This window comes from Lathyrus oleraceus, chromosome 5 (genome assembly GCF_024323335.1).
Source record: "Lathyrus oleraceus cultivar Zhongwan6 chromosome 5, CAAS_Psat_ZW6_1.0, whole genome shotgun sequence".
In the NCBI taxonomy this organism is placed as follows: Eukaryota; Viridiplantae; Streptophyta; class Magnoliopsida; order Fabales; family Fabaceae; genus Lathyrus; species Lathyrus oleraceus.
The window spans coordinates 529,011,438-529,036,398 of record NC_066583.1 but is presented as its reverse complement, the minus strand read 5'-3'; the positions used below and the strand labels follow the sequence as shown (position 1 = coordinate 529,036,398).

Below are 24,961 nucleotides of genomic sequence, written 5' to 3'. Positions count from 1 at the left end.
GTATGCTTGGATCCAAACCAACTCCCACACTTATTGATCCATCAGTTAAGCTACATGCGGATAGTGGCAAAGCTTTTGAAGACATTGGAGCTTATAGATGATTAATAGGTTGTCTGCTGTATCTTAACACCACACGCCCAAACATTACCTATGCCATGCAGCAACTCAACCAGTTTCTTCATAATCCAACAATGGCACACTACCATGCTGCTTGTAGAGTCATACGCTACTTGAAGAATAGCCCTGGTAGAGGAATTCTGTTTCGCAGGAATGCTGAATTACAATTTCTTGGCTTCTCAGATTCTGATTGGGCAGGGTGCATTGATTCAAGGAGGTCCATTTCAGGATATTGCTTATTCCTTGGTACTTCTCTCATATCGTGGCGTGCAAAGAAATAAGATACTATTTCCATATCATCATCGGAGGCTGAGTATCGGGCGCTGTCATTTGCCACATGTGAATTGCTTTGGATGGTAGTCCTTATGAAGGAGTTGCACATCACATGTACCAAACTTCCTGTCCTTTATTGTGACAGCCAAAGTGCAATGCATATTGCGTCCAATCCGGTGTTTCATGAACGAACCAAACATCTTGAGATCGATTGCCATTTGGTCCGTGAAAAACTACAGTAAGGCTTCCTTCGGCTCCTACCAATTTCCACTCATGAGCAACTTGCTGATTTTCTAACTAAAGCATTACCAACTTCAACTTTCAACAAGTTTATTTCCAAGCTTGGCATGATCAACATTCACCATGCTTAGCTTGAGAGGGGCTGTTAAGATTAGCTACTTTAATCATTGGATTAGATTAGTTGATTAATATAGTTGGTAAGGCTATTGTTAGTTAGGTGGTTATTTGGTTAGTTAGTTTCATTTGATTGGCTATTATGTGATAGGAGTGTACTATATAAGAGTTGTACTATCACACTTGAATAATCAATGAAGCTATGATTCTCTCTTCTTGAAGTTTCTTTCTCATTTCCATTTTATTATCCTTTCTTCAATGTTGAAATAGCTTCATCACAATATTATGCACCGTCATTACCTTATATTTTTATTTATATCATTCAATATTAGTTTTTATATTTTGATTTATGAATCATGATGATTTGATACTTCAGAATATTTATATACAATACTTAATTAAGAAGAGTGAAGGGAATATATAATCTAATAATTTTTTTGTAGGGATTTCATGACCCATTAGAATTGATTGATTTTTTAAAATAATATTGAGTGAATTGCAAAGATACTAATACTATTAACGGTATATTATTTGAACACTTCTTAATTAGAGTATTTAAGTATTGTTTGTATTTATCAATAGGTATTTCTGAACAACACATATAATGAATTATGGAAACTTTCCATGATGGTGATTATTATTATTATTATTATTATTATTAATAATAATATTATGAATATCACAATATTTTTTATTCATAATTCATGAACTACACATAAAGAGAGACAATACTGTAATTATTACTTATGTTTAAGGATAAAAGAAATTTGAATAGAGTATATATTCTATTTTTATATTTTCCATAAATCATAGAAGTCTCATGTACCATTGCATTAATAACCTCATTCTTCTCATTTGCTTCCACCACCTTCTCCACTTTCATCGTCGTCTCGTCTACTTCCACCACCGAATCCATGGCCACTACCTCCACCACCATAATCTTCTATGTTACCTCTACCACTTCCACCACCATAATCTCCTCCGTTACCAGTTTCTTTACCACCACCTGCTCTACCTCCATAATCTCCACATTTACCACCACCTTCTCCACTTTCACCACTAGCTCCACCATTATAATCTCCTCTGCTACCACTTCCACCTTCACTTCCACCACCATAATCTCCTCTTCTACCACCGCCTTTGCCACCACCATAATCTCCTCCACTTTCGTTGCCTTTACCAGTACCACTTGCTCCACCACCATAATCTCCTCCAATTCTACAGCCTTTATCACCACATTCTCTTCCTTTTCCACTTCCACTTCCTCCACCACCATAATCTTCTCCCTCACTACCACTTCCACCTCCTTTTTCCCTACCTCTCCATATGCCACCTCTAATACCTCCTCCTTGACTGACACCTCCACCAATGCCACCAAATTCACTATCACCATACTTTTCGCCTCCTTGTTCCTTGCAGTTTCCATCATGAATTGACTCCAAAATCATTTTTCTTCCACCTAAAGTTGCAAAATTTTACAAAATTGACTTATCAATCCCATTAAATTAAAACATATAATTTTTTTACCTTTTTCATGCTTGTAACACCCCTTAAGCTCTTCATAGACGCTTATCTTTGGACCTTCATCAACAACATACATAATTAAGTTACTATAACAACAAAATTTAATCATACACCAAATGCATTCATACGAAGAGTGGTTATAAAAATTCATCATATGGATGTTTTTTCCTAAAATCTTTTATCAGTTTCATGCATAAATTTAATTCACCTAAATCTTAAACAAAGTTGATAAACAAATAAATTGATGTTGATTTCAAAGTTCATACTTGGTGGATCAGGATCTGGTTCATCGGCCTCCACTGCAGAGATGAGAATCACACCAGCCAGAAGTATGAGAAAAACAAAACATTTGAAATTCATCATTGTAAATGAATAAACAGAAAACACAATGATACTTGAAAAAAGGATGGAAGAAAATGTTCTTACGACACTCTTATTTAGAGAGCCTCAAAAGTATCATCAAATTAAATGCTATTAATAATATGGGGCCTTATCTTTAACACTATTTTTTGTCACCATATTAAATTTAAGTTTCATCCAATTTTTTTGAAGAAGATATGAAAAAGGACATGTAAAAAGGCATCTAAGTTAAGGTTGATGACAAAATGAAAGTTTAAGAATCCATGAAAATTGTAACTTGCTTGGGAAGAAAAATAAAATGAGATTACAAAGTTGAGTATGGCGGTGGCAATATTTTTTTTTAATTCTATCTTATTGTCTGGCTAAGAAAAATTAGTTACAACCTTGGTTAAATTTTATTTTTCATTCTCTCTTTTTAAAAAAAAAATATTATGTGAGGACTAGTAAATTGATAATGCTAATATTACTATATTAGATATTTTTATTTGTCATTTTGTATACATTTTAAAAAGAAGAATATATTAATGTGTTTATTTTAAGAAACTTTATAAAAATATTTTTTGTTTAAAATAAATAAGTATATGATATTTATCAATATTTTTTTTAGTCTTATAAGATACTTGAAAAAAGGATGGAAGAAAATGTTCTTACAACACTCTTAGCTATAGTGCCTCAAAAGTATTATCAAATTAAATGCTATTAATAATATGGAGCCTTATCATTAACACTATTTTTTGTTACCATATTAAATTTAAGTTTCATCCAACTTTGTTGAAGAAGATATGAAAAATGTCACATAAAAAGGCATCTAAGTTAGGATTGATGACAAAATGAAAGTTAAAGTATCCATGAAAATTGTAACTTGCTTGGGAAGAAAAATAAAATGAGATTACAAAGTTGAGTAGTGGGGTGGCAATGTTTTTTTTTTATATTCTATATTACTATCTTGTTAAGAAAAATTAGTTACAACCTTTGTTAACTTTTATTTTTCATTCTCACTTTTTTTTTAAACATTATGTGAGGACTAGTCAATTGATAATGCTAATATTATTAGATTAGATGTTTTTATTTGTCATTTCATATACATATTAAAAACAAGAATATATTTAATGTGTCTATTTTAAGAAATTTTATTAAAATATTTTTTATTTAAATTAAATAAGTATATGATATTTATCAATATTTTTTTAGTCTTATATTTTTTGTTTGTTTTTAATCATTACAATTATATGTCATTTTTGTTTTTGATCTTGCAAAATTAATTTATAGTAATCTCTGAAATGTGTAGGTAATTTTATTTAAGTCTTTCTGATAATCATATTATATAAATTAAATTAAATATGCTACCTACAAAAGCTATACAACAAAAGTTACAAAAACTATCCTTTTTTATTTAATTTAAAACAAAAGTTTTTTATTTTACTTTAATGATGAATAATATTTCCCTTTATTTTATAAGTTCAAACAACCAATCATAATCCTTCTTCTTATTCAAATTCTATTTTAAAAAAATATATAAAATATTCCTTCTTATATTCAAATTAATAAAATAAATAGAAAATAAGATTTCTTTCTCAACTTGTAAATAATTCATATTTGTACATATCATCAAACTACTTTTATAAGTTAAATTAAATCAATATTTTTTTGCAAATCGAAGGTGGATAGACATCCACCATGTCCTTGAGTAATTGATTGGTTAGCGCTCTCTGTGTCGATCGATTATTTAGAACCAAAACACTTAAAATTAAACATCACTATTTAAACCTTTTATGTGCCCCGGTACCCCATTCCAAAAATATTTTTCATAAAAGGATAGTTCAAGTTATTTTCAACGCGAAACAAAAACAAGCGCTTAAGCCTCCATCGTGCGAGCATATAAGTCGAGGTTTGAACGCAAGAATGACTTAAATTATATTATATAAAAGCAACCAACACACAAACTTTTTTTTGAACTACGATGCTCTGATTTTCTCATTGCACAATAGAATACGTAGACACGAAGTTTTGAAACCTTGGCGAGCATAATAATTAAAAAAGCTTTTTCCATTGTAAATAATTTATTTTTGTAAACACTCGAATAAAAATAAAATAAAATAAATAAACCCTTAACAAATAATCAACCTTATAACATTAGGAGGTTTCCGTTTAGTACAACGGATGTGGGGGGTGTTAATACCTTCCCATTGCATAACCGACTCCTGAACCCTAATTTGGTTGCGATGCACATCTTATCCTTTTCTTTTCCTTACAGTTTTGTTGTCATTTTTCCTTTTCTTAGGAATAAATAGAGAACAGTGCCGACTCTGCCAGTCCATCCGCGAGTGTTCGATGCGCTTCACGAGATCATATTTTTTTATATACGACAATTGGTGACTCTGCTGGGGAATATCCCTAAAGAGAGTTAAACCTACAATTTAGTTCTAGGGTTGTTTGTTTTGTTTATTTATTCGTTTTCTTTTTCTCTTATTGATTTGTTTTGCTTTATTTATTTATTTATTTTATTTCTTTATTATTTCATACCTTTGTTCTCCCCTAAATCTAAATCCATGTGTCTCCAAATCACACTACTCAAGTGATCATAAAGGTATCGATATTAGTAATATTCAAATTGTGATGATATCAATTGGATCCTCAATATTTAATTCTGTTGTACTGGTAATTATAGTTCAAAGGTGTCTTCTTGGAAAGGAATTAGATATGGAGTCTGATCTAAATCAATGGTATTATATTGATGGAGGAGCTGGATGGATCGGACTTGAATATGTTCAAGAATTCAACACCTCAAGTAAGTCATTCTCCCTTAAGAAATGAGTGTTGCAAGCTACAGAGAATCTAAGTGATCAGTATATTATTGGTAGAGGAACACATGATATTATGTACAAATTTATGATTCGTCAAAAAAATTATGTTGTAAAGAAGTTTGAATTTGGACGGAACAAGTAAAAGCGAATAAATATCATGCACAACGAAATTGAACTCCTTGAGATCTTTAAACATCGAAAACTAATCTAATCTGATGGCTACCAGATTGTGTTTATTTGGGTGGTTATATCTTGAAAAGCATCAATGCACATTCAGTTTATGATAGAGATCTGAGTAGAAGTCATAAGGAAAAAAGGGAATTATGTCCCACATTATTTTTTTCATAAACAATTTTAGTGTTTATAAAAGTCAACAATGCATTACTCAATGTCTTCTTGGGCAAGTTTGAAAAGGATGTTGTTAAGAATTGGGCTTAGGCCCAGTAATTCTTTTTAAAATTTTAATTAATTAATTTCTAAAAATATTAATTAAAACAATTAATTATTAATTTATTCTATAAAAAATATTAATTAATAAATTACCCTAGTCATCAATGATATATCATTCAAAATTATATTTTTATCCGAATAATCAATGTCACATATGTAAAAGTGGAAGGGGAACATACAAATCCGAAGACCATCAAAATTAAGGGACCAGAATCACTAGTTTTGCAATAGGGGGAACAATTGTTTAAAATGTTCAAACTAAGGGGATCAAAAGTGCGTTTAAGCCTTCTTTTTTTTAAATTAAGAAGTATATGCTAGGGGTTAAGAGATGGTATGTCAAATGAGAGGGAGACTTTGGAAAGTGAACAACACACTGTAGCTGCAAGTGGTTCAATTCTTTATTTTTTTCAATTTCTGTTTGACCCAAAAAAGAGGCGACGTGGATTGTAAAATTGAGGTCCTCTTCTTTCAGCACTTATTAACTTATATATGCTAGGGTTTTCTATTTTTATTAAATATCGAACATGCCCTTATTGAGTGAAAATTATGTAAAAAATAGTTACAAATAAATTAAATCAAATAAAATTACATTAATCTAAATAATAAAAATTAACTCAAAACAAAAACAATGAAAATTCTATTTACTTATTTCAAACATTTTGACAAAAAAAATGATAAACAAACTCAAATTGAAAAAAAGTTGGGTGCAAAAATGGTCGAAAAATTAAACTAAATGCACCAAAATGATGAACGTGAAATAAACTTCTCGAAAACATACAGATTTTGGTCAATTTTTAAATAAAAAATGATTGGGTAAAAGGCTCAGACTGGTCAAAATGCGACTGAAAAAGTAGTTGAAAAAAATAAAACGAACACGCCATGTTAAACTACACGAATTGTAGATTAATAAAATTGACATTTGCAAGCTCGATTTTTAAATTTCCGCCCGCTAATTTCATGTTCATTTGAGAATCAGTTTAATCGGTCTGCCTGTAAATTCAAAAGTTTATTCTGGTCGATATTTTAGGCATTATGTGGAATGAAATGCATGTTATGCTATATAGATGATGCGAATGTCATGATAAAGGTGTCGATTTATTGAAGGAAGGGCAAAATTGGGGTATCACAGGTGAATTGTGAGATTATTCCAATATCACCCTTCTCAACTCTGAATCAATCAGCACATATAACCACTGATTTAACAAAATGACTCCATCCATAGATTGGGTGAAGCCTGGATGGTTAGCTCTAACTTGCAACTCGACATCCATTAACTGTCATTGGCTCATTCTTCCTCTCATGTCACATTTGATATTCAAGCTACTAACCAAGAGAAAATATGTAGAGAAATGAGGTTTCTCTATAGTTTAAGTTTTATAATACCATTAGAACATATTGATTTGCCCTTGCACATGGACCCTTATTACTAATGATCGACACTCACCTCTAATCAAGTGCTTAGAGTTAGGTTAGGACAATTAATTCTTCATCAATTAACCAATTAGACACTATGCACAATTAGAAAAAGAATATTGGTGTTACAAATAATAATAATAATAATAATAATAATAATAATAATAATAATAATAATATCAATTAACCAATTTATAAAATATTTACGCTCGTAAACTTTTGCCGTAATTAAATAAAATGACGATAATAAATTTTTGTCTTCAAAATTAGAATAATTAATTTCGGATGAAACTCATGTGTTTTAATTTATAATATAGAAAAGGAAAAAACCCATAGCTTCTAGACGACATATCGAACTTCTTATTTATCTAATCTCACTAATTTTAAATTATTGTATATCAAATGCCTAACTCCATCCACTTAACAAAATATAAAATGCTCAATATATAATTCCAATATTTGGATTTTAATGAAGTTCATGAAATCAAAGAATAAGAACACAAATGGGTTTTGATTAATTTATACAAAAAATCTCGAGTTACAAGTTTTACCGATCAAAGAATGATTTAGATTGATAGATCAATAAGAAATAATACTTGTGTTATGCTCCACATCAACGAACAATATCGATTTTAGTTAAGTTTAGATATTTGAATGGATTTTTTAGTATTTGAGAATTTTGATTCAGGTTCTAGTTTCAACTACTAATTTAGATGAACAAAAATTAGAATTAGAATTCTTTTTATAGACTAAATCTATGTTTTCAGAAGATAAAAGTTTCAAGTTCAAATTTCTTGAAGAGCATATGTTTGGTATGGTGTTAGTTACGTTAAACGTGCATCTAAACTAATATTTTGGTGCATCTAAAGTAATATTTTGGTTAAAACACTATAGTTATGTTAAACGTGCATATGAAATGATATTTTGGTGAAAACAAATTGTGTTATTCAAGAAAAGCTACATTCACCTAGTCTGCTTGCACATCCATTTAATTGATTATATATTATTGTTTTGTTTGATTACTCTCATGACACTCCTTTTTTCTTACCATAAAATGTAAGTGAAATTAAAGTATAACATCATATTTGTAACTACAAAATGTAAATAATTTTCCCACAAAAATAATTGGAACTTTAACTCCCGTTCAGGATCCTCGAGGCATTGATTTTATGGGAATTTTAGTTTTGCCTTGCTTAGTATATATACTTTACTATTAAAATTTTCATGCAACAAATTAGAAATTTGAGTGCATTATGTGTTAAGATTAGCTACTTTAATCATTGGATTAGATTAGTTGATTAATATAGTTGGTAAGGCTATTGTTAGTTAGGTGGTTATTTGGTTGGTTAGTTTCATTTGATTGGCTATTGTTTGATAGGAGTGTACTATATAAGAGTTGTACTATCACACTTGAATAATCAATGAAGCTATGATTCTCTCTTCTTGAAGTTTCTTTCGCATTTCCATTTTATTATCCTTTCTTCAGTGTTGAAATAGCTTCATCATAATATGGTATCATCGCCAATTCGATTCTCCTTCCGCTACTATCCAATTGAATCCTTCTACTCCATCTATTTTTCTTTCTGCATTCACTTCTTTCTGCATCCATGGCTCCTCCTCGATCTTCACCACTTGATCCTACTTTGGATCAAACTTCACCTTATTTTGTTCACCCCAGCAATGGTCATGGTTCTGTTACAATTCTTCCGAAACTCAATGGTTCCAACTATCATTCATGGGCTCGAAGCATGAAGAAGGCTCTTGGTGGCAAAATGAAGATTGAGTTCATTGATGGATCTCTTCCTGTTCCTGCTGATTCTTTCGATCCATCTCTGCGTGCTTGGAATCGCTGCAACATGCTAGTACATTCTTGGATCATGAATTTTGTTTCAGATTCAATTTCTCAGTCTATCGTCTTCATGGAGAATGCACTTGATGTATCGAACAATTTGAAAGAAAGGTTTTCTCAGGGTAACCTCATTCGTATTTCTGAGCTGCAGCAAGAAATATATAATCTCAAGCAAGAAACCAAATCGGTAACTGATTTTTTTTCTGATCTTAAATTTCTTTGGAAAGAATTAGATTTGTATTTGCCTTTCCAACTTGTACATGTCACATAAAATGTTCTTGTGAAGCTATGCGCAATGCAAGATCTAATCATCCGCTGCTACAAATTATCAAATTCTTGACTGGTTTGAATGACCAATTTGTTGTAGTTAAGTCTCAAATATTGTTAAGGATCCTTTGCCAAATATGAATAAGATATTCTCCATGGTTATCCAACATGAGAGACAAATTCAGCTCCCTATTCCCAATGATGAGTCTCAAACACCGATTAATGTTGTGGATTCCAAGAGGTTTGGAGCAAGAAACAATACATTCAAGCATGGTGCTCGTGTTTGCACATTCTGTGGCAAGACTAATCACACTGTGGAAAACTGCTTCAAGAAACATGGTGTACCACCTCATATGTAGAAGCAGTTTCAGAATTCAGCTAACAATGTGGCATCAGATGGAAATGATGATGGATCTTCCTCTAGTGGTGTTGACATTAAAAGTGACAATTCACCTATGACTCAAGGTCAATTCAGTGCTTTAATGGATCTAATTCAGAAATCAAGCATTGGCCAATCTTCAGGACATGCTTCTTCCAACCAAGTTGTTGTTGGCAATCCATCAACAGGTAACACATATCATTGCATGCATAATAGTAGTAGTGGTTCTTGGATCATTGATTCAGGAGCTACTGATCATATATGTAGTTCTGTCCAATAGTTTCATTCATATAAGAAAATTATTCCCATCAATGTTAGATTGCCAAATGGACAATGCCTTGTTGCTAAACATTCTGGCACAATTTATTTTTCTCCTGACTTCATTGTGCATAATGTTCTTTTGATTCCTGAATTTTCTTTAAATCTATTATATGTTTCAAAATTGTGTGAATCCTCTAATTGCAATGTCAGTTTCCTCAATTCACAATGTGTTATACAGGACAAAATCACCATGAAGATGACTGGTTCTGCTGAGCAGAAAGATGGATTGTACTACCTAACACTAAGAGATAATGATCCACCTACTACACACACACACACCTGCTTTAACCTTTGCCGTAGCAGCCAATGTCACTTTACCAGATAGAGCCTTATGGCATTTTAGATTAGGACACTTATCTCAAAATAGACTATTGTACTTACATTCTCAATTTCCCTTTATCAAAGTTAATCATAAAGATGTTTGTGATGTTTGTTGCTATGCTAGACAAAGAAAGCTTTCTTATACTGTTAGTAATAATAGAGTTGCTCACCCTTATGACTTGATCCATTTTGACATTTGCGGACCTCTTGCAGTTCAATCTTTACATGGTCATTCATGTTTTTTAACTGATGTTGATGACTGTAGCAGATACACATGGATAACATTAATGAAAGCCAAATCTGAAGCTAGACAGCATGTTATAAACTTTGTTAGTCTCATAGAAAATCAACATAAGCTTCATGTCAAAATTATCAGAATTGATAATGGTCCTGAATTTAGCCTCCCTGAATTTTATGCATCTAAGGGAATCATTCATCAAACAAGTTGTGTTGAATCTCCACAACAAAATGGTAGAGTGGAGAGGAAACATCAACATTTACTAAATGTTGGAAGAGCCCTTCTTTTTCAGTCAAAACTTCCAAAGGAATTCTGGTTATATGCCATTTTGCATGCAACATTCATTATAAATAAACTTCCTACACAAGTTTTAAACAATCTTTATCCTCATTTCATACTGCATAATGCACATCCAGATATGCATAGTCTCAAAGTGTTTGGATCTCTAGCCTTTGCATCCACATTACATATGCATAGAACAAAACTTGAGCCAAGAGGTCGAAAATGTGTATTCTTAGGATACAAGAATGGTATGAAGGGTGTGGTGCTCTATGATATTAACAGTCATACAATTCTTGATTCTAGAAACGTCATACATCATGAGCACATTTTTCCCTATTCAAATGCAAATTCTACTAATTGGAACTATCACCCTTACAAAGATCCCATTGACTCACCACAACATGATCCTATCATACTTGTTCCATCACAAAGTATTGAATCCACTGTTGAGGAACATGACCACCATCCTAACACAACCATTGACACACTGCACCATTCTAACATTGACCCTGAATCTTTAGAAAATGCTGATGAGAACCATGACATTCAATTTATCCCTGATACATCAGATATTGAAAATGACAACATTCAATCTAGGCCTGTTAGAGCCAAACATACACCTCATTATCTCTCAGATTATGTAGGCAATACATTTGATGCTTCAGCAGTCAAGTCATCATCAGGTACAACCAAAATTACTTATCCTATTTCAAATTATGATTCACTGCATTTTCTGTCTACATCTCATCGTGCCTTTGCATCCAATATCACTCTTATATATGAGCCAAAGAACTACAAAGAAGCATGTTTGTCTGAACATTGGATCAAGGCCATGTAGTCTGAATTAGATGCATTATACAAGAATAGAACTTGGAACATAGTTGATTTGCCACCACATGTTAAACCAATTGGTAACAGATGGGTGTTCAAAGTAAAGCATAGAGCATATGGCACAATAGAGAGGTATAAAGCTATACTTATTGCCAAGGGCTACAACCAAATTGAAGGGCTTGATTTCTTTGATACTTTTTTACCTGTAGCAAAGCTTACAACTGTCAGAACTCTTCTTGCAACTGCAACCATCAACAATTGGTTCTTACATCAACTTGATGTTAACAATGCATTTTTTACATGGGGAATTGCAGGAAGATGCGTATATGACCATACCTGAAGGTGTTACATGTCACAGGCCCAATCAAGTATACAAACTCCAAAAGAGTTTATATGGTCTGAAACAAGCCAGTCGCAAATGGTATGAAAAGCTAATAGCTCTTTTACTTCAACAAGGGTACACTCAATCTACTTCTGATTATTCCCTTTTCACTTTGAAAACTGATGCTTAATTTAGAGCTATTTTAGTCTATGTTGATGACATAATCCTAGCTGGAACCTCTATGTCTGAATTTGATCGTATTAAACTCATTCTGGATGAAAATTTTAGCATCAAAAACCTGGGCATACTCAAGTATTTTCTTGGCCTCGAGGTTGCTCATTCAAAGGCAGGGATTTCACTATCACAACGAAAATATTTTCTTGATCTCTTGCAGGAATCTGGAATGCTTGGATCCAAACCAACTCCCACACCTATTGATCCATCAGTTAAGCTACATGCTGATAGTGGCAAAGCTTTTGAAGACATTGGAGCTTATAGACGATTAATAGGTTGTTTGATGTACCTTAACACCACACGCCCAGACATTACCTATGCCATGCAGCAACTCAAACAGTTTCTTCATAATCCAACAATGGCACACTACCATGCTGCCCTTAGAGTCATACGCTACTTGAAGAATAGCCCTGGTAGAGGAATTCTGTTTCGCAGGAATGCTGAATTACAACTTCTTGGCTTCTCAGATTCTGATTGGGCAGGGTGCATTGATTCAAGGAGGTCCATTTAAGGATATTGCTTATTCCTTGGTACTTCTCTCATATCGTGGCATGCAAAGAAATAATATACTATTTCCAGATCATCATCGGAGGCTGAGTATCGGGCGCTGTCATTTGCCACATGTGAATTGCTTTGGATGATAGTCCTTATGAAGGAGTTGCACATCACATGTACCAAACTTCCTGTCCTTTATTGTGACAGCCAAAGTGCAATGCATATTGCGTCCAATCCGGTGTTTCATGAACGAACCAAACATCTTGAGATCGATTGCCATTTGGTCCGTGAAAAACTACAGTAAGACTTACTTCGGCTCCTACCAATTTCCACTCATGAGCAACTTGCTGATTTTCTAACTAAAGCATTACCAACTTCAACTTTCAACAAGTTTATTTCCAAGCTTGGCATGATCAACATTCACCATGCTTAGCTTGAGAGGGGCTGTTAAGATTAGCTACTTTAATCATTGGATTAGAATAGTTTATTAATATAGTTGGTAAGGCTATTGTTAGTTTTGTGGTTATTTGGTTAGTTAGTTTCATTTGATTGGCTATTATGTGATAGGAGTGTACTATATAAGAGTTGTACTATCACACTTGAATAATCAATGAAGCTATGATTCTCTCTTCTTGAAGTTTCTTTCTCATTTCCATTTTATTATCCTTTCTTCAATGTTGAAATAGCTTCATCACAATATTATGCACCGTCGTTACCTTATATTTTTATTTATATCATTCAATATTAGTTTTTATATTTTGATTTATGAATCATGATGATTTGATACTTCAGAAAATTTATATACAATACTTAATTAAGAAGAGTGAAGGGAATATATAATCTAATAATTTTTTTGTAGGGATTTCATGACCCATTAGAATTGATTGATTTTTTAAAATAATATTGAGTGAATTGCAAAGATACTAATACTATTAACGGTATATTATTTGAACACATCTTAATTAGAGTATTTAAGTATTGTTTGTATTTATCAATAGGTATTTCTGAACAAAACATATAATGAATTATGGAAACTTTCCATGATGGTGATTATTATTATTATTATTATTATTATTATTAATATTATGAATATCACAATATTTTTTATTCATAATTCATGAACTACACATAAAGAGAGACAATACTGTAATTATTACTTATGTTTAAGGATAAAAGAAATTTGAATAGAGTATATATTCTATTTTTATATTTTCCATAAATCATAGAAGTCTCATGTACCATTGCATTAATAACCTCATTCTTCTCATTTGCTTCCACCACCTTCTCCACTTTCATTGTCGTCTCGTCTACTTCCACCACCGAATCCATGGCCACTACCTCCACCACCATAATCTTCTATGTTACCTCTACCACTTCCACCACCATAATCTCCTCTGTTACCAGTTCCTTTACCACCACCTGCTCTACCTCCATAATCTCCACATTAATTACCACCACCTTCTCCACTTTCACCACTAGCTCCACCATCATAATCTCCTCTGCTACCACTTCCACCACCATAATCTCCTCTTCTACCGCCGCCTTTGCCACCACCATAATCTCCTCCACTTTCGTTGCCTTTACCAATACCACTTGCTCCACCACTATAATCTCCTCCAATTCTACTGCCTTTATCACCACATTCTCTTCCTTTTCCACTTCCACTTCCTCCACCACCATAATCTTCTCCCTCACTACCACTTCCACCTCCTTTTTCCCTACCTCTCCATATGCCACCTCTAATACCTCCTCCTTGATTGACACCGCCACCATTGCACCCAATTTCACTATCACCATACTTTTCGCCTCCTAGTTCCTTGCAGTTTCCATCATGAATTGACTCCAAAATCATTTTTCTTCCACCTAAAGTTGCAAAGTTTTACAAAATTGACTTATCAATGCCATTAAATTAAAAAATATAATTTTTTTTACCTTTTTCATGCTTGTAACACCCCTTAAGCTCTTCATAGACGCTTATCTTTGGACCTTCATCAACAACATACATAATTAAGTTACTATAACAACAAAATTTAATCATACACCAAATGCATTCATACGAAGAGTGGTTATATAAATTCATCATATGGATGTTTTTTCCTAAAATCTTTTATTAGTTTCATGCATAAATTTAATTCACCTAAATCTTAAACAAAGTTGATAAACAAATAAATTGATGTTGATTTCAAGGTTCATACTTGGTGGATCAGGATCTGGTTCATCGGCCACCACTACAGAGATGAGAATCACACCAGCCAGAAGTATGAGAAAAACAAAACATTTGAAATTCATCATTGTAAATGAATAAACAGAAAACACAATGATACTTGAAAAAAGGATGGAAGAAAATGTTCTTACAACACTCTTATTTATATAGCCTCAAAAGTATCATCAAATGAAATGCTATTAATAATATGGGGTCTTATCTTTAACACTATTTTTTGTCACCATATTAAATTTAAGTTTCATCCAATTTTTTTGAAGAAGATATGAAAAAAGGACATGTAAAAAGGCATCTAAGTTAAGGTTGATGACAAAATGAAAGTTTAAGAATCCATGAAAATTGTAACTTGCTTGGGAAGAAAAATAAAATGAGATTACAAAGTTGAGTAGGGCGGTGGCAATATTTTTTTTTTAATTCTATCTTATTGTCTGGCTAAGAAAAATTAGTTACAACCTTGGTTAATTTTTATTTTTCATTCTCTCTTTTAAAAAAAATATATTATGTGAGGACTAGTAAATTAATAATGCTAATATTACTATATTAGATGTTTTTATTTGTCATTTTGTATACATTTTAAAAAGAAGAATATATTAATGTGTTTATTTTAAGAAACTTTATAAAAATATTTTTTGTTTAAATTAAATAAGTATATGATATTTATCAATATTTTTTTTAGTCTTATAAGATACTTGAAAAAAGGATGGAAGAAAATGTTCTTACAACACTTTTAGTTATAGTGCCTCAAAAGTATTATCAAATTAAATGCTATTAATAATATGGGGCCTTATCATTAACACTATTTTTTGTTACCATATTAAATTTAAGTTTCATCAAACTTTGTTGAAGAAGATATGAAAAATGTCACATAAAAAGGCATCTAAGTTAGGATTGATGACAAAATGAAAGTTAAAGTATCCATGAAAATTGTAACTTGCTTGGGAAGAAAAATAAAATGAGATTACAAGGTTGAGTAGTGGGGTGGCAATGTTTTTTTTTTAATTCTATATTACTATCTTATTAAGAAAAATTAGTTACAACCTTTGTTAACTTTTATTTTTCATTCTCACTTTTTTTTTAAACATTATGTGAGGACTAGTCCATTGATAATGCTAATATTATTAGATTAGATGTTTTTATTTGTCATTTCATATACATATTAAAAAGAAGAATATATTTAATGTGTTTATTTTAATAAATTTTATTAAAATATTTTTTATTTAAATTAAATATGTATATGATATTTATCAATATTTTTTTAGTCTTATATTTTTTGTTTGTTTTCAATCATTACAATTATATGTCATTTTTGTTTTTGATCTTGCAAAATTAATTTATAGTAATCTCTGAAATGTGTAGGTAATTTTATTTAAGTCTTTCTGATAATAATATTACATAAATAAAATTAAATATGCTACCTACAAAAGCAATACAACAAAAGTTACAAAAACTATCCTTTTTTATTTAATTTAAAACAAAAGTTTTTTATTTTAATTTAATGATGAATAATATTTCCTTTTATTTTATAAGTTCAAACAACCAATCATAATCCTTCTTCTTATTCAAATTCTATTTTAAAAAAATATATAAAATATTCCTTCTTATATTCAAATTAATAAAATAAATAGAAAATAAGATTTTTTTTCTCAACTTGTAAATAATTCATATTTATACATATCATCAAACTAGTTTTATAAGTTAAATTAAATCAATATTTTTTGCAAATCGAAGGTGGATAGACATCCACCATGTCCTTGAGTAATTGATTGGTTAGCGCTCTCTGCGTCGATCGATTATTTAGAACCAAAACACCTAAAATCAAACATCACTATTTAAACCTTTTATGTGCCCTTGTACACCATTCCAAAAACATTTGTCATAAAAGGATAGTTTAAGTTATTTTCAACGTAAAAAACAAAAACAAGCGCTTAAGCCTCTATCTTGCGAGCATACAAGTCGAGGTTTGAACGCAAGAATGACTTAAATTATATTATATAAAAGCAACCAACACACAAACTTTTTTTTGAACTACGATGCTCGGATTATCTCATTGCACAATGAGAATACGTAGACACGAAGTTTTGAAACCTTGGCGAGCATAATAATTAAAAAATCTTTTTCCATTGTAAATAATTTATTTTTGTAAACACTCGAATGAAAATAATATAAAATAAATAGACCCTAAACAAATAATCAACCTTAAAACATAAGGAGGTTCCCGTTGAGTACAACGGATGTGAGGGGTGTTAATACCTTCCCCTTGCATAACCGACTCCCGAACCCTAATTTGGTTGCGATGAACATCTTATCCTTTTCTTTCCCTTACAGTTTTGTTGTCATTTTTCCTTTTCTTAGGAATAAATAGAGAACATTGTCGACTCTGCCAGTCCATCTGCGAGTGTTCGATGCGCTTAAAGAGAGTTAAACCTACAATTTAGTTCTAGGGTTGTTTGTTTTGTTTATTTATTTGTTTTGCTTTATTTTTTTATTTGTTTTATTTCTTTAATATTTCATACCTTTGTTCTCCCCTAAATCTAAATCCATGTGTCTCCAAATTACACTACTCAAGTAATCATAAAGGTATCGGTATTAGTAATGTTCAAATTGTGATGATATCAATTGGATCCTCAATATTTAATTCTGTTGTACTGGTAATTATAATTCAAATGTGTCTTCTTGGAAAGGAATCAGATATGGAGTCTGATCTAAATCAATGGTATTATATTGATGGAGGAGCTGGATGGATCAGATTTGAATATGTCCAGGAATTCAACATCTCAAGTAAGTTATTCTCCCTTAAGAAACGAGTGTTGCAAGCTACGGAGAATCTAAGTGATCAGTATATGTGAAGACTAACAAACTACATCCAAAACCTCCTAATCTAATCAATATGACATGAAAACCTAAGCCTAACTTTCACTATAAATAACAAAGCGTTTTTACAATTCTTCATTCACAAATTCTAACCTTAAGTTGTTGTTCTTCACCCTAAGGAACAACAACAACTAATGCCCTAAACTTTTGCTCCAACTGCTCCATCAGGATTCCATAACAAGGCCTTGCATCAAAAGGAAAAAAGAAAGACATCCAGAAGGAAGAATCGAAAGTCGAAGAGATGAGCAGTAAAAAGAAAGAAATATCAAAGGAAATATATTACCTTTTCACTTGGGAAAGTCTTATCCTTGTAGGTAGGATTGCTTGTTGAACCTCTTCGCATGATTCGTTGAGTTTCATAAAAGTTATGGTTTTTATTGTAGTTCTATGGATTATTTTATGTTTACATGTTTCTCTAGTATGATTTAGGTATGGGAAAGGTTCGGTATGGGTTCAAATAGAAGGTGATTTTGGGGTTTGAGATTTTTTGGCTTGATGTTGTTGTTTTGAGGGTGGATTAAGATTTAAGAAGCTCTGATCTAATGTTTGGAAAATGGTAGGGTAGATTTGGAATGGGTTAGGTATGATTCTGGGTTGATTTACGTTTAGAGGTTGAAAGTTGAAGAAGAATATGAAGGTTAGGGTTCTTGGATTTAGCTTTATGGTTCATGTTAATATTCTTATGGTTCATAGGAATATGGGTTTAGATTGAAGGTTAGGGTTAGGGTTCGTTAAGATTCATGTTTTAGGTTTAGGGTTCTTAGGGTTTTGGGTTTCTAAAGCATAAGGTTCGTGTTTGGTTGAAGATTTGGGTTAGTGTTCATCATCTTGATGAACACCGGTTGAAAGGGATGGTCCAATAAAGGTTGTTAGGGTGGAAGCATTGGAGGAGGCGATTTCTAGCTGGAGTTATTTAGAGAGAGGGGAGAGCCTTAGGGTGGTGGTCTTAGAGAGAGGGAAAAGGGCGTAGAAAGAAAATGGAAGGGGGATTAGAAAGAGAAAAAAGATAAGGAAATGAGAGTTTCTGAAGAGAGTTTCATTTATATACTCTCATCACCATGTTGTAGATGAACAACATGTGGCTTCTCCTGGCCACTCAGATCAGATGACCATTGACCAGTCCCATGCACTGCCAACCACCCTTGTTATAAAAAACCTCCAATCACGTCCTTGTAATCAGATCCAACAGCCTATGGTTGCCCAGTTTTTTTTATTATTTATTTTATTTATTTTCCATTTTTTTCTATTTTCTTCTTTGTCTTTGGGATACTAAAAGTTGGGCCTAGCACCCATTGATTCTCACACCCTTCAGTGTTGCTTAAAGTCCAATATCCCCACTAAATTTGCACCTCCTCCTAATTCTATTTTATTTTCTTATTTCTTATTCTTTTTATTATTTATTTGTATTTTTAAGTTAGTCATTTAGAGTTTTTTTTTAATTGTGCTTTGGTGTTAATTAATTGTTAGCTAGTTACAAAAACTATCCTTTTTTATTTAATTTAAAACAAAAGTTTTTCATTTAAATTTAAATTTTATATTAGTTGGTTAATGATGAAGAATGATGAATAATATTTCCCTTTATTTTATAAGTTCAAACAACCAATCATAATTCTTCTTCTTATTCAAATTCTATTTTAAAAAAATATATAAAATATTCCTTTATATTCGAATTAATAAAGTAAATAGAAGATAAGATTTTTTTTCTCAACTTGTTAATAATTCATATTTGTACATATCATCCAACTACTTTTATAAGTTAAATTAAATCAATATTTTTTGCAAATCGAAGGTGGAATCACATCCACCATGTCCTTGAGTAATTGATTGGTTAGCGCTCTCTGCATCGATCGATTACTTAGAACCAAAACACTTAAAATCAAACATCACTCAACAAACCTTTTATGTGCCCTTGTACACCATTGCAAAAATATTTTTCATAAAAGGATAGTTCAAGTTATTTTCAACGCGAAACAAAAACAAGCGCTTAAGCCTCCATCGTGCGAGCATACAAGTCGGGGTTTAAACGCAAGAATGACTTAAATTATATTATATAAAAGCAACCAACACATAAACTTTTTTTGAACTACGATGCTATAATTTTCTCATTGCACAATGAGAATACGTAGACACGAAGTTTTGAAACCCTGGCGAGCATAATAATTAAAAAAAACATTTTCCATTTTAAATAATTTATTTTTGTAAACACTCGAATAAAAATAAAATAAAATAAATAGACCCTTAACAAATAATCAACCTTATAAGTTTTGGAGGTTCCCGTTGAGTACAATGGATGTGAGGGGTGTTAATACCTTCCGATTGCAAAACCGACTCCCGAACCCTAATTTGGTTGTGATGAACATCTTATCATTTTCTTTCCGTTACAGTTTTATTGTCATTTTCCCTTTTCTTAGGAATAAATAAAGAACAGTGCCGGCTCTGCCAGTCCATCCGCGAGTGTCCGATGGGCTTCACGAGATCATATTTTTTGATATGCGACAACTGGCGACTCTGCTGGGGAATATCCCTAAAGAGAGTTAAGCCTACCATTTAGTTCTAGGGTTGTTTGTTTTGTTTGTTTATTTGTTTTCTTTTTATCTTATTTATTTGTTTTGCTTTATTTATTTATTTTATTTATTTATTATTTCATACCTTTGTTCTCCCCTAAATCTAAATCCATGTGTCTCCAAATCACACTACTCAACTGATCATAAAGGTATCAGTATTAGTAATGTTCAAATTGTGATGATATCTATTGGATCTTCAATATTTAATTATGTTGTCCTTGTAATTATAGTTCAAAGGTGTCTTCTTGGAAAGGAATCAGATATGGAGTCTGATCTAAATCAATGGTATTATATTGATGGAGGAGCTTGATGGATTGGACTTGAATATGTTCAGGAATTCAACATCTCAGGCAAGTCATTCTCCCTTAAGAAACAAGTGTTGCAAGCTACAGAGAATCTAAGTGATCAGTACATTATTGGTAGAGGAACACATGGTATTATGTACAAAGTTATGATTCGTCAAAAAAATTGTGTTGTTAAGAAGTTTGAATTTATACGGAACAAGGGCTACCGAAATTGAACTCCTTGAGATCTTTAGACATCGAAAACTAATCTAATCTAATGGCTACCGAATTGTGTTTATTTTGGTGGTTATCTCTTGAAAAGCATCAATGCACATTCAGTTTATGATAGAGATATGAGTAGAAGTCATAAGGAAAAAGGCGAATTATGTCCCACATTGTTTTTATCATAAACAATTTTAGAGTTTATAAAAGTCAACAATGCATTACTCAATGTCTTCTTGGGCAAGTTTGAAAAGGATGTTGTTTTGAATTGGGCTTAGGCCCAGTAATTCTTTTCAAAATTTTAATTAATTAATTTCTAAAAATATTAATTAAAATAATTAATTATTAATTTATTCTATAAAAAATATTAATTAATAAATTATCCTAGTCATCAATGATATATCATTCAAAATTATATTTTTATCCGAATAATCAATGTCACGTATGTAATAGTGGAGAGGGAACACAAAAATCCAAAGACCATCAAAATTAAGGGACCAGAATCACTAGTTTTGTAGTACGGGGAACAATTGTTTAAAATGCTCAAATGAGAGGGAGATTTTGGAAAGTGAATGTCACACTGTAGCTGCTATTGGTTCAATTCTTTATTCTTTTCAATTTATGTTTTACCCAAAAAAGAGGCGACATGGATTGTAAAATTGAGGTCCTCTTCTTTCAGCACTTATTAACTTATATATGCTAGGGTTTTCTATTTCTATTAATTATCGAAAATGCCCTTATTGAGTGAAAATTATGTAAAAATATTTACAAATAAATTAAATAAAAAAAATTACATCAATCTAAATAATCAAAATTAACTCGAAACAAAAACATTGGAAATTCTATTTACATATTTCAAACATTTTGACAAAAAAATGATAAACGAACTCAAATTGAAAAAAAGTTGGGTGCAAAAATGATCGAAAAATTTAACTAAATGCACCAAAATGATGAGCGTGAAATAAATTTCTCTAAAACATACAGATTTTGGTCAAATTTTAAAATTAAAAATGATTGGTTAAAAGGCTCAGACTGGTCAAAATGCGACTGAAAAAGTAGTTGAAAAAATGAAACGAACATGCCATGTTAAACTACACGAATTGTAGATTAGTAAAACTGACATTTGCAAGCTCGATTTTAAAATCTCCGCCCGCTTATTTCATGTTCATTTGAGAATCAGATTGATCGGTCTGCTTGTAAATTCGAAAGTTTATTCTAGTTGATATTTTAGGCATTATGTGGAATGAAATGCATGTTATGCTATATAGATGATGTGAATGTCATGATAAAGGTGTCGATTTATTGAAGGACGGGCAAAATTGGGGTATCACAGGTGAATTGTGAGATTCTTCCAATATCACCCTTCTCAACTCAGAATCAATCAGCACATATAACCACTGATTTAACAAAATGACTCCATCCATGGGTTGGGTGAAGCCTGGATGGTTAGCTCTAACTTGCAACTCGACATCCATTAATTGTCATTGGATTATTCTCCCTATCATGTCACATTTGATATTCAAGTTACTAACCAAGAGAAAATATGTAGAGAAATTAGGTTTCTCTTTAGTTTAAGTTTTATAGTACCATTAGAACATATTGATTTGCCCTTGCACATGGACCCTTATTACTAATGATTGACACTCACCTCTAATCAAGTGCTTAGAGTTACGTTAGGATAACTAATTCTTCATCAACTAACCAGTTAGACAATAAGCACAATTAGGAAAGGAATATGGGTGTTACAAATAATAATAATAATAATAATAATAATAATAATAATAATAATAATAACAATAATAATAATAATAAGATCATTTAACCAATTTATAAAATATTTATGCGGGTATATTTTTACGGTAATTAAATAAAATGACGATAATAAATTTTTGTCTTCAAAATTAGAATAATTAATTTCCGATGAAGTTCATGTGTTTTCATTTATAATATAGAAAAGGAAAAAATCCATAGCTTCTAGACGACATATCGAACTTCTTATTTATCTAGTCTCACTAATTTTAAATTATTGTATATCAAATGCCTAACTCCACTTAACAAAAATTAAAATGCACAATATATAATTCCAATGTTTGGTTTTTAACGAAATTCATGAAATCAAAGAATAAGAACACAAATGGGTTTTGATAAATTTATACAAAATAATCTTGAGTTACAAGTTTTACCGATCAAAGAATGATTTAGATCGATAGATCAATAAGAAATAATACTTGTGTTATGCTCCACATCAACGAACAATATCGATTTTAGTTAAGTTTAGATATTTGTATGGATTTTTTAGTATTTGAGAATTTTGATTCAAGTTCTAGTTTCAACTACTAATTTAGATGAACAAAAATTAGAATTAGAATTCATTTTATAGACTAAATATCCATTTTCAGAAGATAAACGTTTCAAATTCAAATTCCTTGAAGAGCATATGTTTGGTATGGCGTTAGTTACGTTAAACGTGCATCTAAAGTAATACTTTGGTTAAAACACGTTAGTTATGTTAAACATGCATCTGAAATGATATTTTGGTGAAAACAAATTGTGCTATTCAAGAAAAAGTTACATTCACTTAGTCTTACCATAAAATGTAAGTGAAATTAAAGTATAACATCATATTGGTTACTAAAAAATATAAATAATTTCCCCCCCAAAACAATTGATCTTTAACTCCCGCTCAGGATCCTCGAGGCATTGATTTTGTGGGAATATTAGTTACGCCTTGCTTAGTATATATACTTTACTATTAAAATTTTCATGCAACAAATTAGAAACTTGAGTGCATTATGCACCTATCATTACCTTATATTTTTCTTTATGTCATTCAATATTAGTTTTTATATTTTTATTTATGAATCATGATGATTTGATACTTCAGAATATTTATATACATTACTTAATTAAGAAGGGTGAAGGGAATATATAATCTAATAATTTTTTTTGTAGGGATTTCATGACCCATTAGAATTGATTGATTTTTTAAAAATAATATTGAGTGAATTGTAAAGATACTAATACTATTAATATATTATTTGAACACTTTTTAATTAGAGTATTTAAGTATTATTTGTATTTATCAATAGGTATTTATGAACAAAACATATAATGTATTATGGAAACTTTCCATGATGGGGATTATTATTTTATTTTTATTATTAATACTATCAATATCTCAATATTTTTTATTCATAATTCATGAACTACACATAAAGAGAGACAATACTGTAATCATGACATATGTTTAAGGATAAAAGAAATTTGAATAGAGTATATATTCTATTTTTATATTTGCCATAAATCATAGAAGTCTCATGTACCATTGCATTAATAACCTCCTTCTTCTCATTTGCTTCCACCACCTTCTCCACTTTCATTGTCGTCACGTCTACTTCCACCATCGGATCCATGGCCACTACCTCCACCACCATAATCTCCTATGTTACCTCTACCAATTCCACCACCATAATCTCCTCTGCTACCAGTTCCTTTACCACCATCTGCTCCACCTCCATAATCTCCCCATTTACCACCACCTTCTCCACTTTCACCACTAGCTCCACCACCATAATCTCCTTTTCTACCACTTCCACCTTCACTTCCACCACTGTAATCTCCTCTACTACCACCGCCTTTACCACCACCATAATCTCCTCCACTTTCGTTGCCTTTACCAGCACCACTTGCTCCACCATTATAATCTCCTCCAATTCTACTGCCTTTATCCCTACATTCTCTTCCTTTTCGACTTCCACTTCCTCCACCACTATAATCTTCTCCATCACTACCACTTCCACCTCCATTTTTCCTACCTCTCCATATGCAACCTCTACTACCTCCTCCTTGATTGACCCTGCCACCAATACCACCAAATTCGCTATCACCATACTTTTCGCCTCCTTGTTCCTTGCAGTTTCCATCATGAAGTGGCTACAAAATCATTTTTCTTCCACCTAAAGTTG

The 24,961-nt window shown here is 31.5% G+C and overlaps 1 protein-coding gene across 10 annotated transcripts in view; it reads right to left on the bottom strand.

Annotated features, from left to right (window-relative positions):
- LOC127086115 (glycine-rich protein 5) overlaps positions 1-24,961 on the bottom strand; it is a 46,729-nt gene that overhangs the window by 11,095 nt on the left and 10,673 nt on the right. Inside the window, exons 1-4 of one of the 10 annotated variants that reach the window (XM_051026830.1) lie at positions 15,030-15,177; positions 14,767-14,820; positions 14,293-14,697; positions 1,474-1,786 (exon numbers count right to left, since the gene is read on the bottom strand). In XM_051026830.1, the coding sequence (XP_050882787.1) occupies positions 1,596-1,786; positions 14,293-14,697; positions 14,767-14,820; positions 15,030-15,126 (747 nt within the window). In that variant the 5' untranslated portion in view covers positions 15,127-15,177 and the 3' untranslated portion in view covers positions 1,474-1,595. Of the gene's footprint in view, positions 1-1,473; positions 2,204-2,271; positions 2,326-2,534; positions 2,706-14,292; positions 14,698-14,766; positions 14,821-15,029; positions 15,178-24,961 lie in introns of those variants that run through there. The other 9 variants (XM_051026826.1, XM_051026831.1, XM_051026823.1 and 6 more) reach the window with 9 other exon arrangements.